At 44.4% G+C, this 27564-nt stretch overlaps 1 protein-coding gene across 1 annotated transcript in view; it reads right to left on the reverse strand.

Moving 5' to 3' along the window:
* Positions 1-27564, reverse strand: part of LOC128980735 (uncharacterized) — a 93586-nt gene that overhangs the window by 56144 nt on the left and 9878 nt on the right. The window contains exons 2-3 of the mRNA XM_054399212.1: positions 19033-19108; positions 17264-17754 (exon numbers count right to left, since the gene is read on the reverse strand). Of these exons, the coding sequence (XP_054255187.1) occupies positions 17264-17754; positions 19033-19108 (567 nt within the window). The remainder of the gene's footprint in view (positions 1-17263; positions 17755-19032; positions 19109-27564) is intronic.

Raw genomic sequence — 27564 nt, forward strand, 5'->3', positions numbered from 1 at the left:
GCAGGTCCATGTCCCAATAAACAGACAGCTGAAAGGGGCCTCAACAAGATGCCTCTTGTTACAGGAAAGTGAAACAGATGCTGGAGCAAAGACAACACCAATGTGTGAGCTCCTGTGCACATCCCAAGACAGCCAGGGCCATACTGTCCCATAGCTCTTCTCTCCTCAGAAAAGTCACTGGAGAGCAAGGAGCCTGCCCCATCTCCTTCCCTACCAGCTACCAGAGCCAAGTTTGGGTCAGGAAGAGCAGCCTTCCCCACCAGCCAGCTGCCAAATAAAGCCTGAACCCTGCCCCACAAGGTAGGAGAGGCCTTGCAGAATGTTAAGGAGCAGGGCAGGACTGCAGATAAAGTGCAGCAGGCAGATGGGGTCAGGGTGCTGCACAAAGCAGGTACTGTGTAGCATGCTGCAGCTGCAGGCTTCTGCTTGACCCAGTCCCACCTTCATATTGCTGTGGGGCACAGGGCAGACACCCTGGGGACTGCAGGGGCAGGGGCCTACAGCCACTATCCATCAGAGAACAGGGACCCATGCATGCAAGGGATCTGGCAGTAGCCTCATGTTGCTGAAGAAGCTGGTTTACAGCACAGGCTGAATTGAAGGAACGGCATCAGCTACCCCCAAATGCACTGCTCCCACAAGTCAGGCATGAAACCCCACAAGGCCCCAGGCAGAGCACAAGAGCAAAGCTGAAACTTACAGTGCCTCCCCAACCCAACAGATCCAGGCACCTGCAGGCTAAAATACTGCAGCCCAGTGCCCTCTGCTTTTGCAGACATCACCCCCACCCAGACAAGCAGTGCTCTATGCCCACATAGCAAGGCATGAGGAAGCTGGGCTATGGCTCCTGTCCTTTTGCCAACATGGTGATGAGTACTCTAAGAGGCAAAGCCAGCTCTGCCCTCCCAATTGGTTGGAGTGGGTAACAAAAGAAACGTTTTAAAGCTATTGTGTAAGTTGATTTTGGACTCTTTTTAATTCCTTGGCACCAAGCAATGTTGCTAGGGCACAGGCATCACCTCTTAGCTCTGCAGTACAAGAGCTAAGAAAAGAGTAGATCACATATTCCTCTTCAATGCTGTAAAGCTCGAGCAGCTCCAACTGATCTTACCTCTCAGCCAGGCTCAAACTCTCAGGCACACACGACTTTAATCAGCAGAGAAACAAGGGGGACAAGCCTTCCTAGCTATCACCTGAGGGTACTCTGCATTTGCACTGCCAAGATGCCCTGTGCCAGGGGAGCACCCACTGTCTAGGCCCAGGCTTGCAAAGCCAATACCCAGCATGTCCATATGTCAGACAGATAAGAGTTCCCTGCCCAGCTCCTGCAGCAGCACAGCACCAGAAGGGTTATATTTCAGCCAGAACCTTAAATCACAATTATCATCTGTCACAGTCTGCAGACTGCTCACTAGAAGTTAAATTGCCACACAGCATTTTGAAACACAAGCTAATTCAAATTATTTGGCCATCAGTCCCCTCCTACAAAACCAAACCCAACACCCAAAGACTAAGATGTGGTGATACCGTGGAATACCCTGAAAAGCCTCTGAAATCTTTAGAAAGTTATTTCTGTTTCATATTCTGTTGAATTAGTCATTAATGCTTTTTATTGGCCACATTTTTCACCAGTCTGCCTGAAACCCCTTCAAAACATCCAGAAATTGTGTGTCTCAACACCATCAATAAAGGGCCCCATCTCTACCAGACAGGTTAGCCCCAGTTCTCCAGGTAGCACCTCTGCCAGCAAGTGCCACAAACCCACAGCCTAACCCTCCCATGGCAGGGGGATTGGAACTAGATGATCTTTAAAGGTCTCTTCCAACCCAAACCATTCTACAATTCTATACGTGCTTAGTGCCTCTGAACAGAGCAGCAGAGGAAATGCTGATTACTAAGTGATCACTGAGGAAAAAAAATAATTTCACAAAAAAACCAATGAAACCCCAAATAACACCACACGAAATTGAACCAAACAGACAAAAAACACTACCAAAACCAAACCAATCCATACAGACAAGGTCTTACAAAAAAAGTGTACTATGTGCTACAGGGACTTGGAGACTTGCCCAGGTTCACACTGAGAAAATGGCTGGCCATGAAAACCACAACAAAACTTGCAGTCACCAAAATCCCCTGCAACACAGTGTCAGTCTCCTCATTTTGTGCACTGCTGCGAGGGGCTCAGCTGCTACTGCTGAAGAGAAATGGCTGAGAGCCTACAGCAAACACAAAATTACCCTGAGCCACAAGTGAGTCTTAAGCAGAACAAGAAGTCACTCACGGAAGTGATTTCTCTCTAAATGAGCACAAGTCAGTTACATCTCAGTCCAGAAAAATGTGCAGGTGATCACTGCAGAGTGGTACCAGGCTGCTGGGCCTGGTCAATGGCTGCTACAGAAGAGTGAGCTGAAGCTTGACCAACCAGGTCTGCCACCTGTCAAAGCATTTGAAGTCCCACTGCTCCCAATGCCCAGAGAGAAGATAAAATTATTCAAATTGCAAGATGCGTTTTAATATTCTCCTTGAATATCATACTAGAGCCACAGTTAATGAAAATACAGCTACTTACTTACACAGGTACTCTAAGCAAACACTACCTGTCTGTACGTAACTGTGGTTCTCTACTGCTGCTCTGTCACCTTTGTGGAATATGGTCTCTAGATATTCTCTGAATGTGTACAGAACCCATGCTCCCCTAGGCACAGATAAAACAGGCCAGATTTGCCATAGCACCTCTACCACTAGCCCTTGGATTTGAATTTGGAGATGGAGGAGGCGAACATTCTGTATGGAGCATCTCTGTCTCAGCAGCCACTTCCCCTGCTGGTCTGGCAGAGTCTAAGTCGGCTGATCTGCAGGGTACATCAGATGGTTCATATATTCATTCCTTGCCAACCCCAAATCCTTTGCTGAGTTTTCTTTGAGGCATGGAAAAAAAATTGTGCAGGAAACAGACCTGACTGAAAACTCCAGCACCTGTGGAATAACAAAAATATAAAAGGAGGGGCAGGATTCATTAATTTTCTATCATTCATCTGCACATGCAAAAATCACCAAAGCCCAAGTGCTGAGCTTGCCCCTCCTGCTCAGCAGAGCCTGCGAAGGGAGGAGGGGTGTGAAGGGACAGGAGGTCTAGTTTCACAGCTGGCAGGCATGGTAGCAGCTCCTGAGAAAAAGCTTACAAGGCTTTTAATTCAGGCTTGCCAACGTGACTGTTTCCTCCCTTCGTTTCTGGCCTTGGCTCTGTAGCTGTCCACAGGGAGCATCCAGTCTAGTCTAAAATATCATCTCTTGTCTCTTAAAATTGGTCTCCCTTCTGCAACCCCAGCTTGTGACTATTAACTGAAGTCTTGGCTCAGATATGACTCCAAAGCCTCCCTCCCCACAGGTTTTTTGCTTGCACACAGCCTCCTGTGCTTTATCCTTTTCCCCCACAGCACTGCTGCAGCAGCACACAGGAGATGACAGTGCTGAGGGCTTGAACCAAGCAGAAGCACACACTTCCACCATTCGACGCTTAAACACTGCCACCCAGCACACCATGAAGGGTTTAAGAGATTAGCACCAGTCAGGTTAAGATACCAGTATGAGTTAGGCAACAGAGTAAACAGCCTCCTTTAGGTAGGGAGACCCAGAGAGGGCTCCACAAGTCACACAGCTCTATACCCTAGGAAATAATAAGGAAAAAAAAAATGAAGTAAAGAAAATCAGTGAAAGCTACAGACTTTGGTCAGCTGTGACAGTACAGGGACAAAAAGAAAAGAATCCACAAATGGCTGGTCTGAATCCAAAGGATACAGGTGCTTCCTGGATGTGCCAGATTACCTTTATACCATCCTCAGCTAACTGAAAAAACTACAAGACGCTCTGCAGGCTCTATTCAAGCCACAAGGCCTTCTGCATACTACCCAGAAAGCGAACAGCCAAGCATCCACAACACCTCACTTCCAGAAAAGACTGCCTGCTTGTATAGGTTTGCCCCAGCAGAGGAAAGAATAGCTGTACACATGGAAAGCAAGGACAACAACCAAACAGCTCAAAATTGTTTCAAGTTAAGGTTTTTAAGCCAATTTTCTAATGGTTTTGAGCCAGTCTGAATGTTTTGGATGTTGATATCAAGTATTTATGTTTAAAATTATTAATTCACAGCCCTGAATACCATTTGTCAGCCCAAAAGCCTGTCCTAAAGAGTATAGTTAGCACAAGGGGCTTTTTCAGGAGGTATAAACCCCACACAATATCTACCAAATTGATTACAGAAAACACCAAAGGTTTGTCTGGGGAGAATCTGGTCTTAGTGGAGATTCTCCAAAACAAGCCAACATGAGGTATATTCACTGCACTAAATGAGGCAAGGATTTTTCAATAGCATGGAAGGCAGACATGGCCTCTTCCTCATAACAGAAACCTCAAAATGTGACTCTGAATGGCCTCCCACTCTTTCTGCAGCTAAGTGAAAATGACGTTACCCCACATGAACTCTTTCCTTGGGCTCAGCTGGTGCTGCTGCGAGTACTCAGAAAGACAGCTTTAAGCAGAAGGTCCTTTTTCAGACAAAAACTTTGGATTTGTGGAGAAACTTTGAGAAAGTCAAACGCAGGCTGACTGCATAAACAACTCTGGGAACCTAAACCAAGTCTGTCTCAAACAAATAAGCAAACATCTCAACCCATGGGGCTTACTCAGGCTTTACAGAGTCTGAATGCAGAGCCCAGAGCCCTGCTTCTCCCAAGACCCACACACGTGTACATGTCAGACCCACACACGTGTACATGTCAGACCCACACACGTGTACATGTCAGACCCACACACGTGTACATGTCAGACCCACACAGCCTCACGGTGTATTTCAGCATCACCACTTTTCATATGACCATTCCTACTTGTGAGATCCTATTTGCATCTCATAAGCACATGAAAATAATTTTACATAAACAAGTACTATATTAGAAATTACAGGCCAGAAGATGATTAACAAACCAAAGCAACATTTCTTGTCTTCATATAAACATTTAAGAAGTGGGGATAGTAGAGCATTAGAGAGAAATTATATAACCCAACTGTTCCCACATTCCCCAGTCTATTACCTACTTGTTCCCCTGCTCCCCAACCCCACTGACCCTCATACACCCTAGTAACAAAGGAACATGCTGAAGTGGCCAGTTAATTCACTCCAGGATGTGAACACATCTATGCAGCACGTAACTAATCACTGCACTTAGAGAACATTCTCCCATGCTCACATGCAGCAGTGCCTGCCTGCACCTGCCTCACAGCACAAAGCTACACAGCACACAGGGCCTGGAATGGCTTTTACAGATTGAAGCTCAGAGCTTGTGATGGGGTTTGATCTATCAACTTTTAAAGGGCTGGGTTAGGCCTGCCTGGTGCTTTGTCCTTCCTCTTAAGCATGTATATGGTTTCTTTCAGCACTAGTGGATTCTGATACCCTCTTGCATTCCCTTGGGTTCACTTCCTCATGGCTGCACATGGCTCAAGATGGCACAGAAGCCAGTCCAGGAAACTTCCCTAGTGCAAGAAGCAATACAACCACAATGTGACAAACACTACTTTTCCTTTTGAACCTCCCCTATGCAAGAGCTGTGATGCCCAGCTCAGAGCCAGAATCAGGCTACTGCTCTTCTAAATTGGTATTAGTGGCACAGCAGCCTTCAGAGCTGTGAAAAAAAGAGCTAGTTAGAGAATTGCTGACCTTGTGTATGCCACTTCATTGTCTGCATCTAGATCCACTTTGCAACCTGCTGAAAATAAATCTTCAACCCAGTAGTCTGTAAGATCCACATCAGAGCCTGTTAACACATGCCAGTGCTCATAATACATGCATCAATTTTAACACAAGAATAATTTTGTTGTTTCCCTTTTTCATTTCAGGATTTTGACCCATTTCATGCCTACAAAATGGTCACGTCCTAGGACCAAGAAGATTCATTCACCCACCACACTGAGAAAGGCAACAGTTCAGATCATCTCAAGAAAAGAGCAGTACAAGGCAGACCTAAACATCTCAAGACCAAGTACATTAAGATTCTCTGTGCAGATACTGGTTGATAATAAAAACAAATCACAGAATGGCTTAGGTTGGAAGGGACCTTAGAGATCATCATCTACAACCACAGGCAGGGATGCTTCTCAGCTAGACTCAGCTGTTCGTGGCCTTATCCATCCTCTCCTTGAACAGCCCCAGGAAGGAGACATCCACAACCTCCCTGGGCAAAGAAGTCCCACCAGGAGTCCTCCAGAGTCCCACCACTCTTGAACTGAAGAACGTCTTCCCAAGATCCAGTCTAAACCTACTATGCCTCAGCTTAAAACCATTGCCCCTCGTCCTTTTGCTAGACACCCTTATGAAAAGTCCCTCTCCAGCCTTCCTGTAGGATCCCTTCAGGTATTAGAAGGCAGCTATAAGGTCCCCCTGAAGCTGTCTCTTCTCTAAGCTGAAGAACCCCAGCTCCAGACAATACAGGAGTGTCAGTGAGCTTCTGAAGTGATACGCAAAAGGCAGGGAGTTCCCAAAATCTCCAAACGCAGGCAAGAATTACCTAAGCTGTCATAAAAAAAAGTACTTCCCAATCTTATTGTAAGCATAACTGCAACACAATTCAAGGTTTCATCCTTTATATAAGTGATCAACCTAATTTTTCCATAATCAAATGCAGTAAGGTAGAATTATAGCTTGGCAGGATATGCTACAACTTGAAAAACACATGCACATTTAGCATAGGCATGACCACAGATTTCATATTTACATTAAATTCCTAACACTCTAGATGATCTGCAGTTTTCCAAGTTCATTCCTACAGAAGTCACTTTACATGACCAAGCAAAGTCCATCAGGAGACTGAGAAGATCATTTTCAATTAGGAAAAATCAGCAAACTTAATTGGGATTCTCTTCAGTGTCTTCATTGTGCTTTTTTAAATTCACCTGTGGCATCCAGGACACCTATGCTTCCGAAACCTTGATTTGAGAAAAATCTTAGTTATTTGGTCTTGCCATGGAGAGGGAGAGATCATTTCTGATTTATTAGTTATTAATTCCTCAAAATGAACTGCTCCTCAACAAGAAATGTGTATCTGAGAACATGGTTCTGGAGAAGGGCTCTGGTTTAACTCAGTCTCCACCTACATGAGAAGTAAATGCCTCTGTTGAAAGCCTCCTCTTGTGAGATGAGCTGTGGGATGCCCAACACTCCTGTTCACATCAACAGGCTGAAAGCACAAGCAGAGCCCAGCAGTGCAGTTCTTGTATAAGCCAATAACGGACAGGCTATTCAGAGCTAAGGCAGAAAATCAGAGCTAAACCCCAGCCCACACCAAGGACAGCTGTGTTGTTGACAGCTAGTCTGGCTGTTCTACCATGCCAAAGCTTGTCTCAAAAACACTATTTCCTAGAGTGTTTACTCTAGCCATGGGCTTGGCCTTACAAGCTTAGACAGCTTCTGTCTATTGTACATTAATGGCTGCCACATTTTCAAGTCTCAGATATGCTCTGGAAGAAGCTTCTTGCTTTTAGTTTGCTGTGGCAAAACTGAAGCACAAATGGCCAGTATTAACAGTTAATCTGCACCATCACACAACCACCCTGTTTCTGCCATTTCAGACCCACACTACCACCTCCCTCCTTTCTTATTCACAGGCAGTGCCATATGCGGGGGACTACACGGTGCAAAGCACACCTGCATCACCTCTCAAACACCAGTGCCAACCATGCTAGATAAGGAAGTTGTCCTACCTTAGAGATATGGGGCTAAGCAGTGCCCGTGAAAGACAAAGGGGAAAAAAGTAAGATCTTGCTTTCCATTCCTTGCTACCATTCCTTTTCTGTAGTGCTTTAAACAAGTTTCTTACCCTCTGACTTTTTAAGTAGTAGGAGCCCCTGTTAGCTTGTGGGCGCTGACTTTCAAGAGACTGCTCACTTGTGCAAGTGCTTCAGCTGTGAATTCAACACTTAATGCTGGTGGTGATACAGGAACCAAAGAAAAAGCCTAATCTATCTCTTCTGCTCAAAATGAGTTTTTACCTACAAAGTCAGAAAAGCAAGCAAGAAACTGCCATCACCATCGGACACTCTCTGAACTACCCAAGTCAAAACCAGCTTGGTTCTAAATAGGCATTTACCCTTTCCAGTTTCCTCAAGATCATGTCACTGATACTCTAAAGCAGTAAAGTGTAAGGCTTTCTCCTTTTCAGAGGTTGCTACTAAAAGCAAAAAATGTAACTTGCACACCTGAAGAGAGATCCTTTCATCTGCAGGCCAAATACAACATGGGCAATGACAGCATACAGCAAATCAGCTTGTAAACTCCTTTTCTCCCCAGACAACAATGAGGTATTTTACAATGAGCCACATGCTGAGGGAGGAGTGGGAAAGGAAAGGCACAAGGCCAACTCAACAGTTACAATGGACCCAACCCAAGCAGCCCATCCAGACACACCAAGGCTAGGCAAGAACAGCACTGCAAAGAAGGTCCTGACTTTCCAGGTCTTGCTGAAAAGTATAAACACCATACAGCAAACCTTCTTAATCTGCCAGACCCTCAAGGCTACTTGGGCTGAATTCAGAGAATGGCAAAGAAAACATACCAGGATTATCCTTCCACACTGTACTGTGTCAAAAAATGAAACAAAACATCCTTGGAAAAAATCTCCTTCAAAAAGAACCTGCAACAGCCAAAACAGAGAACAGGGATATGCTGCAAGATGGCTATCCCTGGGCCAGCCACCCAGCATCCACTCAGTGACTGCCATTCATCTCACATGAAATCACATTTTAACCAGTTGAGCTGTTGCTGCAGTTAGCATTTCCAGGTTTTGCCCCGTGATGTTTCCTGCAGCATGCTGGTGGGTTGCCAAAAATCACTGCCAGTAAATATAGGAGATTGGGCTTTTCCTTTTACCAGTTCATTAAGAATTATTCTCCATCTTTTAAGAGAAAAAAGCTGCATGTCAAGACACCAATCTTTTCCATTCACCTGAGGAGATTCTGGCACCTGCTTTCAGGTGTGAGCACTTTGATTTGTTCCTCCAAATTTTCTCCCTCCAGACCTACCTACACATTAGTCACACCAAGAGTTCAAGCCTCACAGAGCATCATCAGCATCACCCAAGACTTCTCCCTAAGTAACATCCAAAGGACACATGCCATTGGTGCCCATATGCCCATTTGACCTCTCTCTGGTCTGCAGCCAAACAATCTGCTTTAGTCATAGAATCAGTCAGGGTTGGAAGGGACCACAAGGATCATATAGTTCCAACCCCCTACCATGAGCAGAGACACTTCACACTAGATCAGGCTGGCTGGAGCCTCATCCAGCCTGGCCTTAAACCACCTCCCTGGGCAATTCATTCCAGGCTCTCACCACTCACATGGTGAAGAACTTCTTCCTTACGTCCAGCCTGAATCTCCCCACTTCCAAGCTTTGTTCCATTCCCCCTAGTCCTATCACTACCTGATAGCCTAAAAAGTCCCTCCCCAGATTTCTTGTAGGCCCCCTTCAGGTACTGGAAAGCCACAATAAGGTCACCTCAGAGCCTTCTCTTCTCCGGGCTGAACAGCCCCAACTCTTTCAGTCTGTCCTCATAGGAGAGGTGCTCCAGCCCTCTGATCATCCTCATGGCCCTTCTCTGGACACCTTCCAGCATGTCCATATCCCTCCTGTAATAGGGGTTCCACAACTGGACACAGTATTCCAGGTGAGGTCTCAGAGTGGCGTAGAAGGGGAGAATCACCTCCCTTGACCTGCTGGCCACACTTCTCTTGATGCAGCCCAGGATCTGGTTGGCTTTCTGGGCTGCAAGTGTACATTGACAGCTCATGTTGAGCTTCTTCTCAATTAGCACCCCCAAGTCCCTTTCCTTAGGGCTGCTCTCCAGCCAGTCACTTCCCAGCCTGGATTTGTGCTTGGGATTGCCTCGACCCAGATGCAGGACCTTGCACTTGGTCTTGTTGAACCTCATGAGGTTGGCTTGTGCCCACCTCTCCAGCCTGTCCAGGTCCCTCTGGATGGATCCCTTCCCTCCAGCATGTCTGCTGCACCACACAGCTTGGTGTCATCAGCAAACTTGCTGAGGGTGTACTCAATGCCACTGTCCATGTCACTGACAAAGATATTGAACAGGACTGGTCCCAGGACTGATCCCTGAGGGACTCTGCTTGTCACCAGCCTCCACTGGGACATGGAGCCATTGACAGCCACTCTTTGGGTGTGGCTATCAAGCCAGTTCTTTATCCATCTAGTGGTCCACCCATCAAACCCATGTTTCACCAGTTTGGAGACCAGGATGTGGTGTGGGACAGTGTCGAAGGCTTTGCTCAGGTCCAGATCAATGACATCAGTTGCTCACCTCTCATCTATTAATGTTGTGACCTTGTCATAGAAGCCACCAGGTTTGTCAGGCAGGATTTGCCCTTGGTGAAGCCACGCTGACTGTACCCAATCACCTCTTCACTATTCTTCTGTCTCAGTAGTGCCTCCAGGAGGATCTCCTCCATGATCTCACTGGGCTCAGAGGTGAGACTGACTGGCCTGTAGTTCCCTGATTCTTCCTTCTTATCCTTTTTGAAAATGGGAGTTATGTTTCCCCTTTTCCAGTCAGTGGGGACTTCCCCAGACTGTCATGACTTTTGGAATATAATAGAGAGGGGTTTAGCAACTCATCTGCCAGTTCTCTCAGTACCCGTGGGTGTATCCTGTCAGGTCCCATGGACTTGAACACTTTCAGGTTCCTCAGGTGATCACAAACCTGATCTTCACTTATGATGGGCAGTTCTTCTTCCTGGTCCCTGCTATTATTTTCCATGACTCCAGAAATGTGGCTGGAGGCCTTTGCAGTGAAGACTGAGGTAAAGAAGTCATTGAGAACCTCAGCCTTTTCCATGTCACTTGTGACCATTTCACCTGTTTCCTTTCTGAAGGGGCCCACACCTTCCCTAGTCTTCTTTTTACCATTAATATACCTGTAGAAATTCTTGGGGTTCCCTTTGACCTCCCTGGCCAGAGTCAATTCTAGTCTAATACCTTCTTACCAAGCTTTAATGCTTAGAGAAAAAAGAACATCACCATGGTTCAGAAGATAGCCAGCAAGTCTGCCAATCCAATCGATACACTGTTGGCTTTAATCTCAGGCTCATAATTTACTGTCACTAGTGCCAGGTGCCATTATGGTCCTCTTAGGAATCTTAATACAATAAAATGACTCTGTCTCTTCTTACCATCCTCTTCCCTTTCCTATCCCACAGATCTCTCCTGCTTTCAGTGCATATTCTTCCAAACTTCATCCACATCTAATTTCCTTCCCATAGCTTCCTTTTCCTTAACCACGCTCTCTGGTGCACTCCAAATCATCATGACCAACCCAATCCCCACTCTCTTTCATGATCCAAAACAGTACCTCAATCAACCAGGTTTCAATTGTTTCAGCAAATGTTCTAGATAATGGCTCACACTTGGAGACAGCCCAGATGACTTTCTGGTCTCAGTGCAGTCCAAATAGCTATATTCACCAACAAGCATGCTCCCACTAAAAGAAGGCAAATTTACGCAGCCAGACACCTGGGGAAAGAGATTGATAAATATTTGCAGACAGAAGTACTCATTATAGTGACTCCTCCTTGAACCGTTGCCCTTTTGCATGCATTACAAAACTAGATCAAAAATACACTCGGGCGAAACAAGGAAGAAAGATACAAAGGGAGAAGAACAGAATTATTTGGCCCCAGGAACGGACAAATCACTGATACTTTGTGCCAGGGCTGACACAAGGATGGAAGAGGTCCAAGGAGAGATAAACAGTCAGAATAAAAGACTGCTAGCAGTACACTTGAAAGGATAATACAGTATCAAAAGAAGACAGAGGCAGGACTGCAGTAGACTTGCACACAAATTCAGTCTGTATTTCAGCAATGTACAGAGAACAGATTCTCACAAGGAAGCTGTTGATGTACAGGCTGAAGCTGGTGAGTTTTAGTGGCTCCAAGTGCCAGGGAAAGGGTCAACGGGCACCAAAACACACAAGAGAATGCTCTCTCTGAACATCAAGGCAGCACTTTTAAGGCTGACCAAGCACTGCCACAGGTTGCCCAGGTTGTGGAGGCTCCATCCTTGGCAATATAAAAGAGTTTTCTGGACACAGTCCTAGGGACCTGGCTCCAGGTGACCCAACTTGATCAGAGAGGTCCCCTTCCAATCTCAAGCATTCTGAAAGAATCCTCTGACTTTTGTCACTGATCCTGAAAGCTTAAGAATAGGCCTAGATTATCCTACCTGCCTTAACATTGGTGTTTACAACTGCACCATGGAAGCAGATGAGCCTTACTATCAGTGAAGTGAATCACAGCCACATGCCTTCTTCAGGAATGGAGAGGAAATTGTTACCCTTTCTAGGAAGCAGTTAGGCCAAGTTCCACATGGGTTACTGCTCTTACACTCCAATTCATCTAGCCCCACCAGCACAGACACACTATGATTACAGCATGTTCCCTGCCACCCAGGGAACACATAGGGGACACAGAGAAAGAGACAGAGATATCTGCTGCCTGGCAGAGTCATAATCACCTCCTCAGGGTGGGGAGGGGTCCCTCATGCCTTCCCTTGCTACTGAATCTCTCTGCCTCCCAGATGGCACCCTTCCTTTGCATTCTCTGCCACTCTCAGACTACAAATGCCTCAGTCAGTAAAACAGACATCATATGGATGGCACTTTGCTGGAAAGTCTTTGTAACAGGCATAAAACTAGAAGAGAACATTTCCTCAACTCCCCTAAAAGCCCCGAGAAAATATACACTTCTACAATGCTCCATCACCCACTCATGTGGTACGTGTCTAGAGTCCAAAAGCTTCCTGCCACAGAAGTAAAACCTTGCAGGTAACTAGACTGGACAATCTAATCAATCATTTTCAGCCTCAAACTTTCTTACGCTAGGATTGCCTCGCATCAGCCAGGGATAGCATTTGTTCTGCTGGCTACCTCAGTGCCAAATGCTGACAGGGGTCAGATACACAGGTGCTTCTGGGCTGAAGGAACAGCTGTTGTAGAATTTCTGGTGTTGAAAATAAAAGCAAAATTGTGAGAGGTTACCAGAAGCAGGATTTCTCATTCTGTAATGGCACAACCAGCTTCTGCAATAGTTTCCTTATTCTGTTGCTTCAACAAGCACTCTACTGCACCCAGGGACCAACAATTGCTATGGCCCAACTCTTACACCTGGGAAAGACAACTTCTGGCACAGGGCCCCTTAGGAAACAGTGTCAAGATGTTGCATTCAGCACAGGCCCCTGAACTCCACTCAGTCACTCTGGAGAGCAAGGGCCAGGGCACAGACAGTGATGAAACTTTCAACAGCACCAGGTTCTTCCATCACCAAGGAAAGCTCTGATGGGCAAACATATGGTGACAAGTTTTAGGAACTGACAAGGCCTGGATTCATACTGGAGGCCAAGAGGTGAAAAGGACTCAAGTTCACACATTCTTTATCCAGAAGCTACATGTCAAGTCCTGGAGAGGCAGGCAAGGGCAAAGCCCAGCTGTGCTGAGGATATGGAAATCTTACTCTTGAGCCATTAGCAGCCCAAAGCCCAGAACCCAGCATACTAGAGGTCACACACACTGGTCCTTGGTTATGTGTGGTGAGTGCAGCCCCACAGCCTTGACTGAGCAAGTATCATCCCAAAAGAAAGCTCTCAGTGTTGATTGCTCTACTCAGTCCAAACAAAATGCCAATGGTAAAATATTCAGAACTGTTTGGCTTGATACTACACAACTAAGCTCAGATAAAGGTTCATACTCTACCCAGGACACTTTCAGCATTAAGCCAAGACAAAGGTGCACTCATCATACACTGAAACTACTCACCCAACAAATGGGGTGCAGTATCTGCAGTGAGAAATCCAAATATTAACATAGGATGTTTCTCTCTTCTGTGCTGGTCTTTTTCATCCTAGCATCAAAAAGCATTTTGAAGAATGCGTTAGGCCTCCCTAACACAATTATATTATCTACTCATACACGCAGGCAAACCATGGCAGAAAGGTTTCGCAGCTTGCTCAGAACTACCTAATGACTTTCTAGCATAACTGTAAGCACGCTCATGTACCCAAACTCCCTGTATTGTACTTCAAATTTTGCTTCCTTACCAGCCACACAAATGAGGACAGATTGCTCATTATGCCAGCCCAAAGCTAGTCTCCTCCAAAAGATTACTTATGATCTCTCTCCCTGCAAATGCTATAATCTGACTTCTCAAGCTGGTGAAAGTAGATTTCAGAGAGGATCCAGGCAGTCTCATTAAACAGCACAGGATGATGGACACTTTACTTCCTTTCTATTTACACAACATGCCAAGACCAATTAGTCTCATTCCCTAGGAATACGATCAGCAGTTCCAATGATTATTTACTAGAAGGAAGTCCTCCTTCTGGACTTGCTTAAACTTCAGCCTACTCTTGCATTCTCTAGCGCCCTCAGCGCAAGCCATCAAAGGATGTCCCTCCTCTTCTAGACCCTGTGCTCTCAGCATTGCCAAAAAAAACAGATCTGCTGAAGTTAACAGGGTGGCAGCAGCCCGAGTTTTTCTAGGATATGCACAGCCTTCATTAAATAGCAAGTGGCTGGCAGCAGGGCCCAAGGCTGTCCAAGGACCATGATTAAGGGGTGGCTAGGACAGGGCATTCACTGCAGCAACACAAGTGTCTGCACAAGCCAGGGTATTTCCACCCAATTAGGGAAAAGAAAGGAAGAAGCCTTCTGAGCTAATTTTCTAGTCCATTGGAGCACTGAAGAAAAGCATGCATTGAATTGCCCTAACTCAGCTTCAACAGAGAAGATACTGGGTGGCCAACTGACCAGGCAGTCAGGGTGGGAAATACGCCCACCAACTGTCCAAACTTATTGCTGGGACACAGCAGGGCAGAATCGCACTGCCCTGTGAAGCTAGAAGTGCATGGCCTGGCACCTAATCAGAACAGGGCCTTTTAAACCTGCTCCCATGCAGCCTTTCCTCCTGAGGGAAGCTGAACTGAAAGGCCCAGGTGGTGAAGACTTTAGTTTATCCACACACCATAGAGGTGGAGGTGCTTAGAAGCGCTCAGACTGCCCCCAACCCACTTGTCTCCCAAATTTTCTCTGCTTCCTTACCAAAAGGCATCAAATCATTGGAACATGGGAAGACATTTAGACACTGCATGCCACTGACATACGGCCTTCATGCAAATCAAGCTTTGCCTGTTCAACTCTCAGAATAACTTAAGCATCCCAGTACTGCACAGAGCCACTCCACACCACACCAATTTTCCATCATCTTCCAACAAAACCAGGATTTGATGTAAAGATAAAGCACTTGGCATCTCTTCATCTGCCCTCAAGTAATGCATCATGCTCCCAGAATTGTCTTCTTGTCTCAGAATACACTTGCTTCCTGCACAAATTAATCTTGCCTGATATTCTTAGTCATCTTTCAGCTCCACAGGAATGCGAAGTAAGTCTCAAGGACAAGAGCAAAAACCATATCTGCTGCTCCAAAAAGCCACAATCACATCAAGCTTTTCAGCTGTACTCTCATGGACAAGCAAATGGTAGTAAGGATAACAATTGCAAAAGAAGAGTAACATGACACTCAATCTAGATGAAGCCTTAGAATAGCCAGTTGAGTATTATCATTCCTCATTTACTTTATTTATCTGACTGAAAACCACATGATGCCAAGTGCTGCCCAGGTGCTTAATAGACATTTTTGCTGGAGAATGAAGAGCAACCAAGAAATAAACACCCTGCTTCCACTTCGTGGGTGAGAAATGGAGATACTGAATGAGATTTGCTCAGCTTCATACAAGGATTTTGCAGCAGAACTCAAATGAAACCCAGATTTCAAATCATTGTGATGAGAAACGAGATTGACGATTTGGGGAATCCAAGTGTCAGTAAAGGACTGAATCTGCAACACCTATTTCTACCACAATTTTTGTAGTGGAAACAAGCACAGGAAGCAAACAAAAAATCACCATAAAACTTGAAGATGTTACTGTTTGAAACTTAATGAATTAGAACTATAAAAATAGTACTAATGACCAAATACTGTTAAAATATTCAGGCTGCATCTCCCTTTGCATGTTTCTCTCCCTGGCCCCACCAGCTCAAGCTCACCAACTTTCTTCTCCTCTCATTAAGATGTGAGACTAATTAAAGTCTATCAGTAGAAGATTTGAATGATGTGAAATGCAACTCTAGGGCTTTTGAATATTCTGGGAGTAAATACTTGTCTAGATGGGCAAAGAGGGGTTAAGAAAAAAGCGTACAAAAACTACCAGTCCCTGCGTGATGTATTCATGGGACATACGCTTACAACAGGACTAAGAACAAGCAGCAATGTAATGAAGAAATGAAAGGATGAGACTTCTAAAGAGCTTGGAAAAAAATACATATTCCTTTCTTTTAGTGCCTCTTGTAGGCTTAAAGGTGTTGTTAATAAGTACATCTAACCAACTACACACAGTGACATTCTCCCCTAATGAAATTCAGCACTGAAAATAACTAATTTACTGGGAGTCAACAGATGTCTGCAGATAACTCTTTCAAATTGACACTACAGCAGTGCAAGAAGAAAAACAAACGAAGAGTGAACTGAAATACTAACTCTGCAGCAATACCTGCTAGAAGAGCAGCACCAGATGGGCACTGCAGAGACCCCTGCAGTACTGGGCATGCCCTATTTCCCAGCCTCTGCAGAAGTGAGGCAGTTTCCTCACATATACAAACCTCAAATCCAGGCCTCCACAAAAGTTCTGCAAAAGAGACCTTGGCCTAAGGTCAACAGGTGTGGAAATACCTATCATCAAGCCTACAACCATTACCTCCATGACAAAGCTATTTATTTATATACACCTAAGCAATTAATTTATTTTGGAGTAAATGGTATGGGTCAGATCATGGCATCAGGGGTAACTTGACAAAAGTTAACTCCAGTGACTTTGTTTCTGTATTAAGCACAGCACCCTGTTTGGGTGCCACTTTCATAACAGGAGCAGCATGAGCCATTAGAGTAGCAGCAGCTTGACCTCCTCTCAAGAGACATCTACACTTAGGCTGAGTTCATCCTAGAGAAAGAGCAGAAGTATCAAGTATGCCCCTGAAGACATATCAACAAGAAGCAACCCTGTATTACTGAATTTTGCCTCAATAACCCTTTTCTATCTTTGCTCACATCTTCTCAAATGATACTGCTCTTCTCATATGAAGCTCCACCTTACCTGTTGCATTTTTTCAAGGTCAAGGCTAGGCCTGCTGACCTTGTCCACATATCCTTGTCGATGTCTCTTACAAGGCATAACTTGCTCAAGGCCTGCCCCAACGCTTGTGAAGATTAGAGGTCTGGAGGCTGGGCTCCGCACCAGGGGCTGGAGTCTCTTGGGAGGGGAGGCACTAAACAGCACAGGGCTTGGGCTTGCATGCAGACCATCAGTCTGCTCTGCCACAGGCTGGAAGGACATTGCACACAAGTTCTTCACTTCTTCGTCACTGGAGGAGGTGTTGTTGCTGTCACTGCAGCAGGCAAGCCTGCTGACCTGGGACCACTTCCGCTTCTCAGCGGCAAACTCTCGGTTGATGCGCTCAAGCTCCTCTTCTGAGCTGTGGCGGTCAAGACTGGCATGGAAGAGGGCCCGAACCTTGCAGCATTGGTTCTCCTGGTTCTGCAGCTGGTTGGTGGACAGGGGGGTCAAGGTACAATTCCGTCTTCTCTCTGGTAGGAGGACGAGATAGAGGAGTGGCAGAGCAGATCTGTGTCATACCCTAATAAACAAGGCCTGCTTTCTCCAGACCTCTTATCTCCTCTTCTGAGGAGAAACTTCTGAGCTGTTTCCCTACCTTTTCATTCCCCTTCCTGAAAAAAAAACAAAAAACAAAAACAAAAACAAAAAAAAAAAAACAAAAAAAAAAAACAAAAAAACACCATCTCCTGGCTTCATGTTTCCCTTTGGAAGTTTCTAGACCTGCTGACATCCCCTCACAAACTGCCACCTGGAAGCCTAGTTGCAAAGTAAAAGCATGTACCTGCCACCCACCTCATCCTTTCAAGATGGTCTTACAAATGTGTCCTTAAGCACTTGCCTCTAGCCAAACACTTTACGTTCTAGTGACCAGTCTGCAGGGTAGAGGAGGCAAGTTAAGTCATATTATTCTAAGCCACATGTCTGTGGGTCAAAGAGATCTGGTTTCTGGAGATAGAAGTCCTTTCTATTGCAAAGCTTTTTATACAAGAAACCACACCTTCAGCCATAAGCTGGACACTCTTTACCTTGTTCTGCTGAGGATTTCTATGTTAAGCACATGGAGCAGGGAACTGAATTTCGACAGGACATGTTCTGTGGGTCAGAAATTTAACTTCTGCCTTTGCGTAAGAATCCACTTGAATTTGGCTAAAAAAACCAATAAAACACAGGGGAGGCACAAAGGGCAGACACTTAGCATAGCTCAACTAACGCATTTACTACAGTTTTCACCTGCAGTTTTAAGCTGTTTCATGCCACACCAAAAATTAATAGCAGAGCACCTGTCTCATCTATCAAAAACCCTCAGCTAGACTCAAGAATATGGCTGCCCCATACCAACAGTATAGGAGCTAAGCATCTAGGGGAAGGAGGAAAGTGAAAGTCAAAACTCAAAATGGCAAGGAAGAGCAAAACTAGAACAAATATGATGCAGGCGTACAGCATGGAACAGAACATTTTTTAGTTCCAACTCTGCTGCTGACCCAACTGCATCTGTATCTGTGTGTCTGCAGCATTGGAGCCTTAACTTGTGGTTAACAGCATCTACCTCTGGTAAGGAAAGTGCAACAGCTGCATCCGATAACATCAGCTTCTCCCTGGGAGGTCCCAAAGACTTCAGTACAACTGATTTAATGCATCTGATTGTGGTACATAGAGGACAGCAAGGAAGGCACTTTCAAGAGGACAACCGTAAAGCAAAGTGGACTTCAGCTGTAGCATCCCAGAGCCCTTCTATCTCATTCTATTACCTCTGTCGATCTGCGCAAGTTCCTGGTTCTCTCCCTCAGAGTCGTCGCTGTCCTCATCACTTTGGGGGTAGGAGATCTAGGGGACAACAAGAAAGAAAAGGTTTCATCGTGAACACTTAACATTACCCTTGCTGTTGTCCAAGTCATTTCCCCTCCTCTCATCTTGCAGGCATCCACTCTACCCAACCACACACACAGCCATAGCACCTCCCTCTATACACATCCTCATCTCCCAGTCTCAGACTCCCATCATATCTTCTTACTTGCAGCAACACAAAACACACAGACTACCACTATTTCCACCTTATTGCACTGCTAACTTTCCCCAAGCACAACAAACATACTCTGCCCTTAGCTCCCCAGACACACAGCTTATAACCACCATGCCATACCACATCCACATCACATGGACAACCGAATCTCCAAAACCCATCAAAGTAAATACACATCCTGTCAACAGCACTATCATCTTGCTAGGCACCCACAAATGCAAGTGGCATGGCAACTTCAGCCTTCCTATGTGTGTACCCACACTTCTCCCTTGAAGGCACACACTTATAGATAAGCCACCAAAGAACAGACTCATCTTGCTTTTTCAAAGGACAACTCTGAAAAATGTACTAGAAATAGAAGAAACAGGATTTCACAGAAATGCAAACAACATTTTGTTGTTCCCACCAGCACAGACTCTTACAGTACCACTGAACACTCTTAAATGCTCCAAGAGTAATTAGTTCATATACTTTGTCTATCAGGAATTCTCAGGAACATTTGCTCTGGATCACCAAGACACTTGTGTATTCAAACACTCAATTAACTTAAAACATGTTCTAATGCCGAGCAAACTTGGTAGTTTTCTCCTGAGAAGGGTTGAGAGATCTGAAACCAAGTTTTGTAGATCAGATAGATGCCGCTTCTGTCAAGTTCCCTACAGAGAGAAAACCCTACCTATCTTGCTCTAAAAGTTTTTGGTTGGGTTTTTGTTTGTTTGTATTTTTTGTTTCTTTGTGTTTTTTGGTGGTAGTAGTGTTTTTGGTGCATGGCTGAAAGTTACAGGATCAAACCTCTGAACCATGCAACTTTGTACGTGTTTCTGGCAACAGCCAAAACAAAATCAGTCACAGTTTCACAGATGGCATCAGGCTGGAAGGGACCCTTAAAGGTCATCTTCTCCAACCCCTCTGCAGTGAGCAGGGAAACCTCCAAATTGATCAGGCTGCCCAGGGCCATATCAAAGGAAAATGCATTACTGCAAGAGAGACTCTTGTAAGAGACAGTTCTGGAACAACACGACCACTGCAGGATGAATATATTTATTCTTTACTTCCCAATGACTCACAAGCCATTTGCCCACAACAGATAGAGTGGCATCAGGTTTCAAGAGGTTACATACAGAATTTCCATTTGAAAAGCGTCTGATGGCTGTGCTTGACTTTTATAGAAGATGAGGCAGCATGCCACCATTACGGTAATAGACTCATTTCACCTCTTCCACTGATCCTAGAAAAAAAGTCCCTGGAGCATTTATGCCTCCTCGAAACCCAAAAGAGCAACTACGCATAACTAGGTGACTATGAAAGACACATCCAGCTGATGCAGGGAAACCAAGCACAGTGGAGACATTCTGATCGATACTGACTTTAGCGGCTATTATGTCAACACATTTATTTTGCTACGATCCTCCAGGATTGTGTTTGAAGGCTTTGATCCCCCAAAAGCATGTTGCCACCTTTTTTCTCCTCCTTTTTTTTAAAGCTACCTTTTGCACTTTCAGATTTATGTTACTCTTTAATAAATCCTTCGTAGTGTGGTGTATTGTGGTAAGGAGTTTCATGTGTAAAACTTCAACTCTGCAAGACTAATGGTTAGTCTGCTATGAACAATCATTCTCAGGCAATGTGGGAGATAGGGTCTCATATACAGAAGCATGGGAGACTTCAGTTTCCACAACCAGGATATAATTTGTGGAAGGATTTACTAATAAAAAGAGCATGTAACAATACTAAAATAGAAAACCTTGCTAAATGGCATATGGGATGAAAATAACGATGTTTCCGATTGAAAAATGAGAAGCCCAAGTGGGAGGATATGAGGACTTCTGAAAGACAGTGCAGGTCATGGGATATCAGAGGCAATGTCATTTCTAAGTTATAATGTTTACTTCAGCCACACACAATGCACAATCACCAGAGTCCAAGGGTTCTTTAACAGTTAGCCTGTGATATATATTATGAAAACTCCAGTTTGAGGGCATTGTCTATAACAAGAGTATAATGATGTGATTTGCAACAAATGCAAGAGAAGGTCTGAGTGTAGAGAAATGTGCTACTGGTATGTTCTTCCAAAAGGAAAGGTGGGTGTCAGAGTGGCTTAATAGGTGTCTTAATTGGTTCTGAAAAGTACTTAGTACATTGCTTGTAAAAAGCAGTCAGTTAAAGAGTGGGTGCTTACTTTTCAATGGCTAGCATCAGGAGCATGACTAGCAAGACTCTGGGGGTCCCCCTTTTCCATGAAGGTTTTCATGTTGTCCTACCCCTTTAATTTCTTTGGAATGGACTACACAACAAAATCCACAGACTTATCCACACAGTCTTTTTGTTTGAAAGATGTTTCTCTCACAGGTGCTCTAAACAAAGCCTCTGGAAAAGTGTTTGAGGCAACTCATAGGAGATTAGTATTGGGCTGCTTTTGAGTCTGGGGAAGACTTAGCAAAGGAGAGACATCTGCTCACATGAAGTGAGACCTCTGTTCATCTGGCTAAGAGTCTTATCCAGAGACTAGCAAAATTGAGTTTGTTCAGAGAGGAGTTCAGTATGGTAGACACGAAGACCTTCAAAAGTCAATCATTGACTCAAGTCCAACGCCTAACTTAAGGACCTCAAGCCAGTGACATTTTGTAGTAGCTCTTTGACCTGCATAGGCTAGATGTCATTGCCTCTTTTGTAAAGCAGCACCATGTCATGTATTGACATTTACATGGTACAAAACCTGGAACTGATAGTTTTCCCACACAGAACTGTTAAACCTCACTGAAAACCTTGCCACATCTAAATGAAAGGTTTTTATGCGGGAATGAGCCACAGTACCTCTGTAGTTAGAATTGGAGCCTTAGATAGTGGTGCTGTCTTCGCTACAGAAGCTATCTGTACAGCAGCTAGTACAATGGCACCTCAGTGTCAGCTGTCCCCTCTATGAACCACTATGGCACAAACAAGGTATTATACCTGTTCTGGGGACAACTGGATGTCTGTTCATTGGGCAGTGTTCCTCAGTGCCAGCTGCCTTTATTAAATGATGCATGTGTGTGAATGTATACAAGAAAATGGAAAAAGAACCCCTGGCATTTACTTTGAGTGTCAGTAATGGGGATAAATCTCTGCTACTTTCCCTGTTCATCATTTGACAGCTGGGAAAGTATTTTAAAGGACAGCAAAGAAGGAGAATGTTTTCTCATTTAATGGAAGATCAAAAAAATAATTGTCCGTTTGTATGGATAACAAGAATTTCCAGAAATTAAAGATACAGGGAATCAAAGAGTAAAGCTCTGACTAGTTGGAAACAAATGCTCTCTCCCTTGACTCTTCCCAGGCTTTAATAGTAACACTTTCCTGTCTTCAAAAGCATTCCTCTAAACATAGCAGTATTGTTTCAGGCCTCCAGTCTCCCTTGCACAGTCCCTGTCTTATATTAGCCACAGATTTACTTTTGTCTGAGGCAGCACAGCCATTTTCCTCACAAACTCAGAACTGTTGCACTGCTATAGCAGAAAACTTGATCTCCATGTCTAAGATCCCACTATATCATGGCTTCATTCACAGCACAGAAATCACAGAACTGTTTAGCCTAGAACATACCTCTTGGTATCATCTAGGTCAAGCCAGGTCAACTAAAACAGAATGTTCAAGTGTGCCTAATATACTTAATGTGCAAAATTAAAGAAAATAAAATACTAATTCACACAGATGTGTGAATGTTTACAAGCCATGGCACAAAAGCCAAAAAGCAAGTGTCCATCCACTCCCTAGTCCTTCTTCAGGAAATGCATCAGATCTGAAGTTCAAAGACAGCAGCCTCCTCTTGATAAGGATCTCAGTCTCATACCTGGGTCCTTCAGCTCTGGCACGAGACATTCCTTCTGTCAGGCTAAGGACTCCTACCAAGCCAGATGGAATCATAGACAAGATTCCCCACACATTTCATTTTGCATCAATCTTCAGTAAGGAAAGAAGGCTTTCATAGAGTAACCAGATGGCATTTAACGATAACTGAGTGCAAAGCTTGTACCTTTGAGGAACATTTAATGTGAAAGGAAAACTAGCAGATAAGAAAAAGCTAAAGGCAGAAAATTCTTTGTCTTTCTCATCACACTACTGCTTATCAACCGAGTAATGATAACTAGCTGTAGCCAGATTTGCCCAGGTCCTAAAGGGTCCTTGTGACCCTCAGAGGCTGAAGTACTAAAACGCACCAGACAATAATAACCTCCACCCTGTTAAAGTGAGTTTTTGCTTATGGAAGAGAAATTATCCTGCTATCATATAATCCAAAGTAATTACACCAAAAATCACCTGAGAGCTTACAAAAGAGAAGGGAATCTCACTTTTAAGAGCAAATCTCTTATAAAAGGCTTCACTCATGTCTATGTTATCCTAAAAAATAGGTTGGTTTGGTGCAGTGAAGGAGGATCTGTGCAACAGGAGCAGAGAAGACAAAGTTACAACTACCCATAGGCAAACTCCCATTCCCAGCTTGATTGCACATGGGCATCATTCCCAATCTCCCCCCAAAAGGGAAGGATTTTACCTCTCGGAAGGTGCCTTCCCCAACATAGACCAATGCTTCCTGTGCTGCCATATAAGGCTGTTTGCAACAGGCTCATTCATTTTTGCTCTGCTACTCCAGGGAATCTCTGCAACTAAGTAAAACTTCCTTCCAAGAGCCCTGGAAAAGAGACTTCGCTGAGTTGATCTCACTCACTGGTTACTGGCACAAAAGCAGAACGGAATTATGAACTCACCAATGATTACTGATAGCTCTGCTATGGGGAACCTGTTTCCATTTCTTCAGGCTGGAAACATTAAAACCAGTGCTCCCTTATCTTCTCCCCACCATGCTGCCTACAGAGCAGCTGCTAAAGATGTAGGCATTCTACACAGGGCCCTGCTAGTGGCTCTTCTGTCTCAAGTGCTTGGCTTTAGCAAAAAAAATTAACTAAATTTCCCCAGCATTATTTGCCAAGTCAACAATTGCTGCAGTTGCCATGGGACACTGTCTGACCTTGAATGAGCAGGATGCCATACTCTCAATTATAAGGAACTCTGAATTAGAGAGTGGGAAAATAAGGGAGATTGAGACCCTGATAGGCAGTTTTGAGCCATGGAACATGAGGAAGGAATGATCTGCAAATTAACATCTAGCTCCTCTCAAGTTTTCCTTTAAGGTTTTATTTGAGAGTTATTCAGCATGACAGGGACAATTCTCGCTAGTAAAACAGGCTGTCGTGCTTGCTCCCTCTTCAAGAAAAGCAGCAGAGCTGGACACAAAGTTCAGTTCAGTCTTCAAACATTCACAAGTGAGACATAACCACCCAGACTTGATTTGGGGTTTTACAGCTGTGTTCCTTCAACAGCTAAACTTACAGCCAGGACAGTTGTAGTTTGGAAAACCTTTAAGCTCTTTAACATTGTTATTATTACAGTTTTCCTTTTTAATTTTCATAATAGCTCTATCTTCAAAATCCTTTCCCCATTTGCTTGCAAATGGCTACAGTTCAAACCCAGAGTTCATAACCCTTGAACATTGTCCTGCTTCACAGAGCAGCCATCTGGGTGAGTTAGTGAAAGCAGAGATGGTCCAGAGATGGTGAGACAGCACTCCAAGGCCCTTGTTTTCCATGCCTTCCCCATGCTGAACACAGCAAAACACCTATTTTTGTAGGAATGCTGCATGTTTAGTCAGACATTATCTTCTGCACAGGCCGTGATTCTACTTAACTGCTCGTAGTTTCAGCTTTTTGAAGCAAGCAGAGTCACTCTATGTAGCCAAGTCCACAACATTTTAACAATACAGATGGCCACTTCTGTTGCCTGTGTCAGTGTAAGTATTCAAACATGGTGACAGGCAACCCTCAGGGTATAAGTGGTGGGGGTCACTAATCAGAGAGCAAACAATTTTTGGAAGCATGGGCTTAAATTGGGTTACCTAGATCTTGGAAGGAAAACACTAGGCTTACACGGAATAGTGAGGACATGAGTGGTATGTATGTGCAAGAAATCACATGTGCAGTCCTTCTGTAATTCCATGGACAAATACTTGAGTTTTGAATATACTGTTTGCATGGCAAGAATGTCTACTGGGAAGAAGTTACAACTGTGGCTAAACCTGACCAGAACTACAGAGATGACAGGGCACTGCCCTGGGCTTGAGGATCCTCAGTTGCAAGTCAAGTGAATCAGAAGACTATGCAGAGAAGTGCATTAGGGCTGGGTTCAGCACTGGTCAAAATACAGTTCAGACAAAACCCACCGAGTACAGCTGGACTCTACACCTGCACTCTCTCATCTACCCCACATCAGTTCTCTTGCAGCAGCCGAAGTCTGCATCAAACCTCCTCTTCTACATTTCCCCCTGCCAAGCTGAGATAATTTTGCAGGAGAAGACTGAAGTTCAAAACACCGAGAACTTTTGTAAAAATACATAAAAGAGCAAGTCTCAATGCTTCACCATTGCTCCAGAGAAGTATGGTAAACAGCGCCAAAGACCCTATGAAGCATGAATATGTGGATTCCACAGACACCAGAAACAGTGGATATCTGTTCTTCAATTGCAGAGAACTAAACCAATCTGATGCTTACAAATGAGACTTATCAACCACAGGTCTGTTTGAAAAAGCTCTGGGGAAATATTGTTAGAAGAGCAAAACCTAACAAAACCAAGATCATGTTTTTTAAGTTCCACTCAAGATAAACCTCTCAAATGCAGTAGTTGCAATAAGACTAGAAGAGCCTCAGTTCTACCCAGCAGTGACCAATGGTATAGGCACCAACACATATATACACACTCCTCCCACAATCCATCGAACTTGAGTGACAATAGTAGGCACTAAAACAATGCTACTGCCTAAAACACATCAGACTTTAAAAGCCTCCTAGGCAGAAAACACCCAGACTCTGGTCCTTTCCACTCAAAATACTCCAAATCTGAAAGAACTCCATTAAGTTTATTTATCCTCAAGGCTATTAGGAGGAACCAGAATCTCTTTGTATAAAGATAGATGCAGTCATGTTTGGGGTCATGATATCACAGGTCTTGGTGCTTGAAATTATAGATAGAAAAATAATCACTGCAGCACTCACTCAGGTAGTGGATGGAGCCTGGTACAAAGGTGCCACCACTGAAGTAGGGCTTTTAATCCTCCAACTTCCTCCTTGCCTTCCCAGAATCACAGTATTAGCCAGGTTGGAAAAGACCTTTGAGATCATCTAGTCCAACCTATCACCCAACATCATCTAATCAACTAAACCATGGTACTAAGCTCCTCATCCAGTCTTATTTGAAAGACTTCCAGGGATGGTGACTCCACCACCTCCCTGGGCAGCCCATTCCAATGGGCAATCACTCTTTCTGTGAAGAATTTCTTCCTAACATCCAGCCTAAACCTCCCCTGGCACAGCTTGAGACTGTGCCCTAGCATTCTGTCACTGGTTGCCTGGGAGAAGAGACCAACCCCCACCTACAACCACCCTTCAGGCAGTTGTAGATGGCACTGCTGGTTCACAAAAAAAACCATGTGTACATTTTTTGCAGGTGACTAAACGTATTACAAAACAAGACTGCTTCTGCAGTATGAGAGCCAAGGGAACACTGCAGCTCCATGCTGTGATGTGTATCATCCTTTCCAGTAGCAAGAGTTTTTACAAAAGTCTCAAACTATCACTATGCTGTTAGCTTAAGAGGCTGGTTAAGGTTTATAGCTTTTACTATAAGGACAGAAACCATACACTCCTTCAATACCATCTCTGGAAGTTTCACTCGCAAATAGATGTGCCACTTTCCAGTAAGTCTCCAGCAAACCTCCTACTCTCCTTCCACCACAAATACCCAGTGCAGCTTGGCCTCAGCTGGTAGTCACCTGCACTAAATGTACACATGGGTTTTTGTGCGTTTTGTTACTCATGGCTTTGCTGATGTGATAAAGAGAGTTATGATTAACTCATTCAAGTTTCAAGGATTCTCTCAGAAGACTAGCATTCACCTGCTAACTTTCTCATCCTTTGTGGGGAGATAGCATTTTACATATACAGCTCAGAAGGGAAAACAATGGTAAAGTGTTAGGAAGCACCCATCAGAAAAAAGCAGCAACCTACCAAAAAAAAAAAAAAAAAAAAAAGATCCCTTTGCAAAAGAAGTCAGCTCTACCAGCTCATTGCATGAAGCCCTGGCCTTCCCCTGGCTCATGCCCTGCAGGAACAGTGCTATTCAGCAGTGGTGACACCACAAAGCACAGCAGTCCAGAAAGATAAGGAGCCTGAA

This window comes from Indicator indicator, chromosome 2 (genome assembly GCF_027791375.1).
Source record: "Indicator indicator isolate 239-I01 chromosome 2, UM_Iind_1.1, whole genome shotgun sequence".
Classification (NCBI taxonomy): Eukaryota; Metazoa; Chordata; class Aves; order Piciformes; family Indicatoridae; genus Indicator; species Indicator indicator.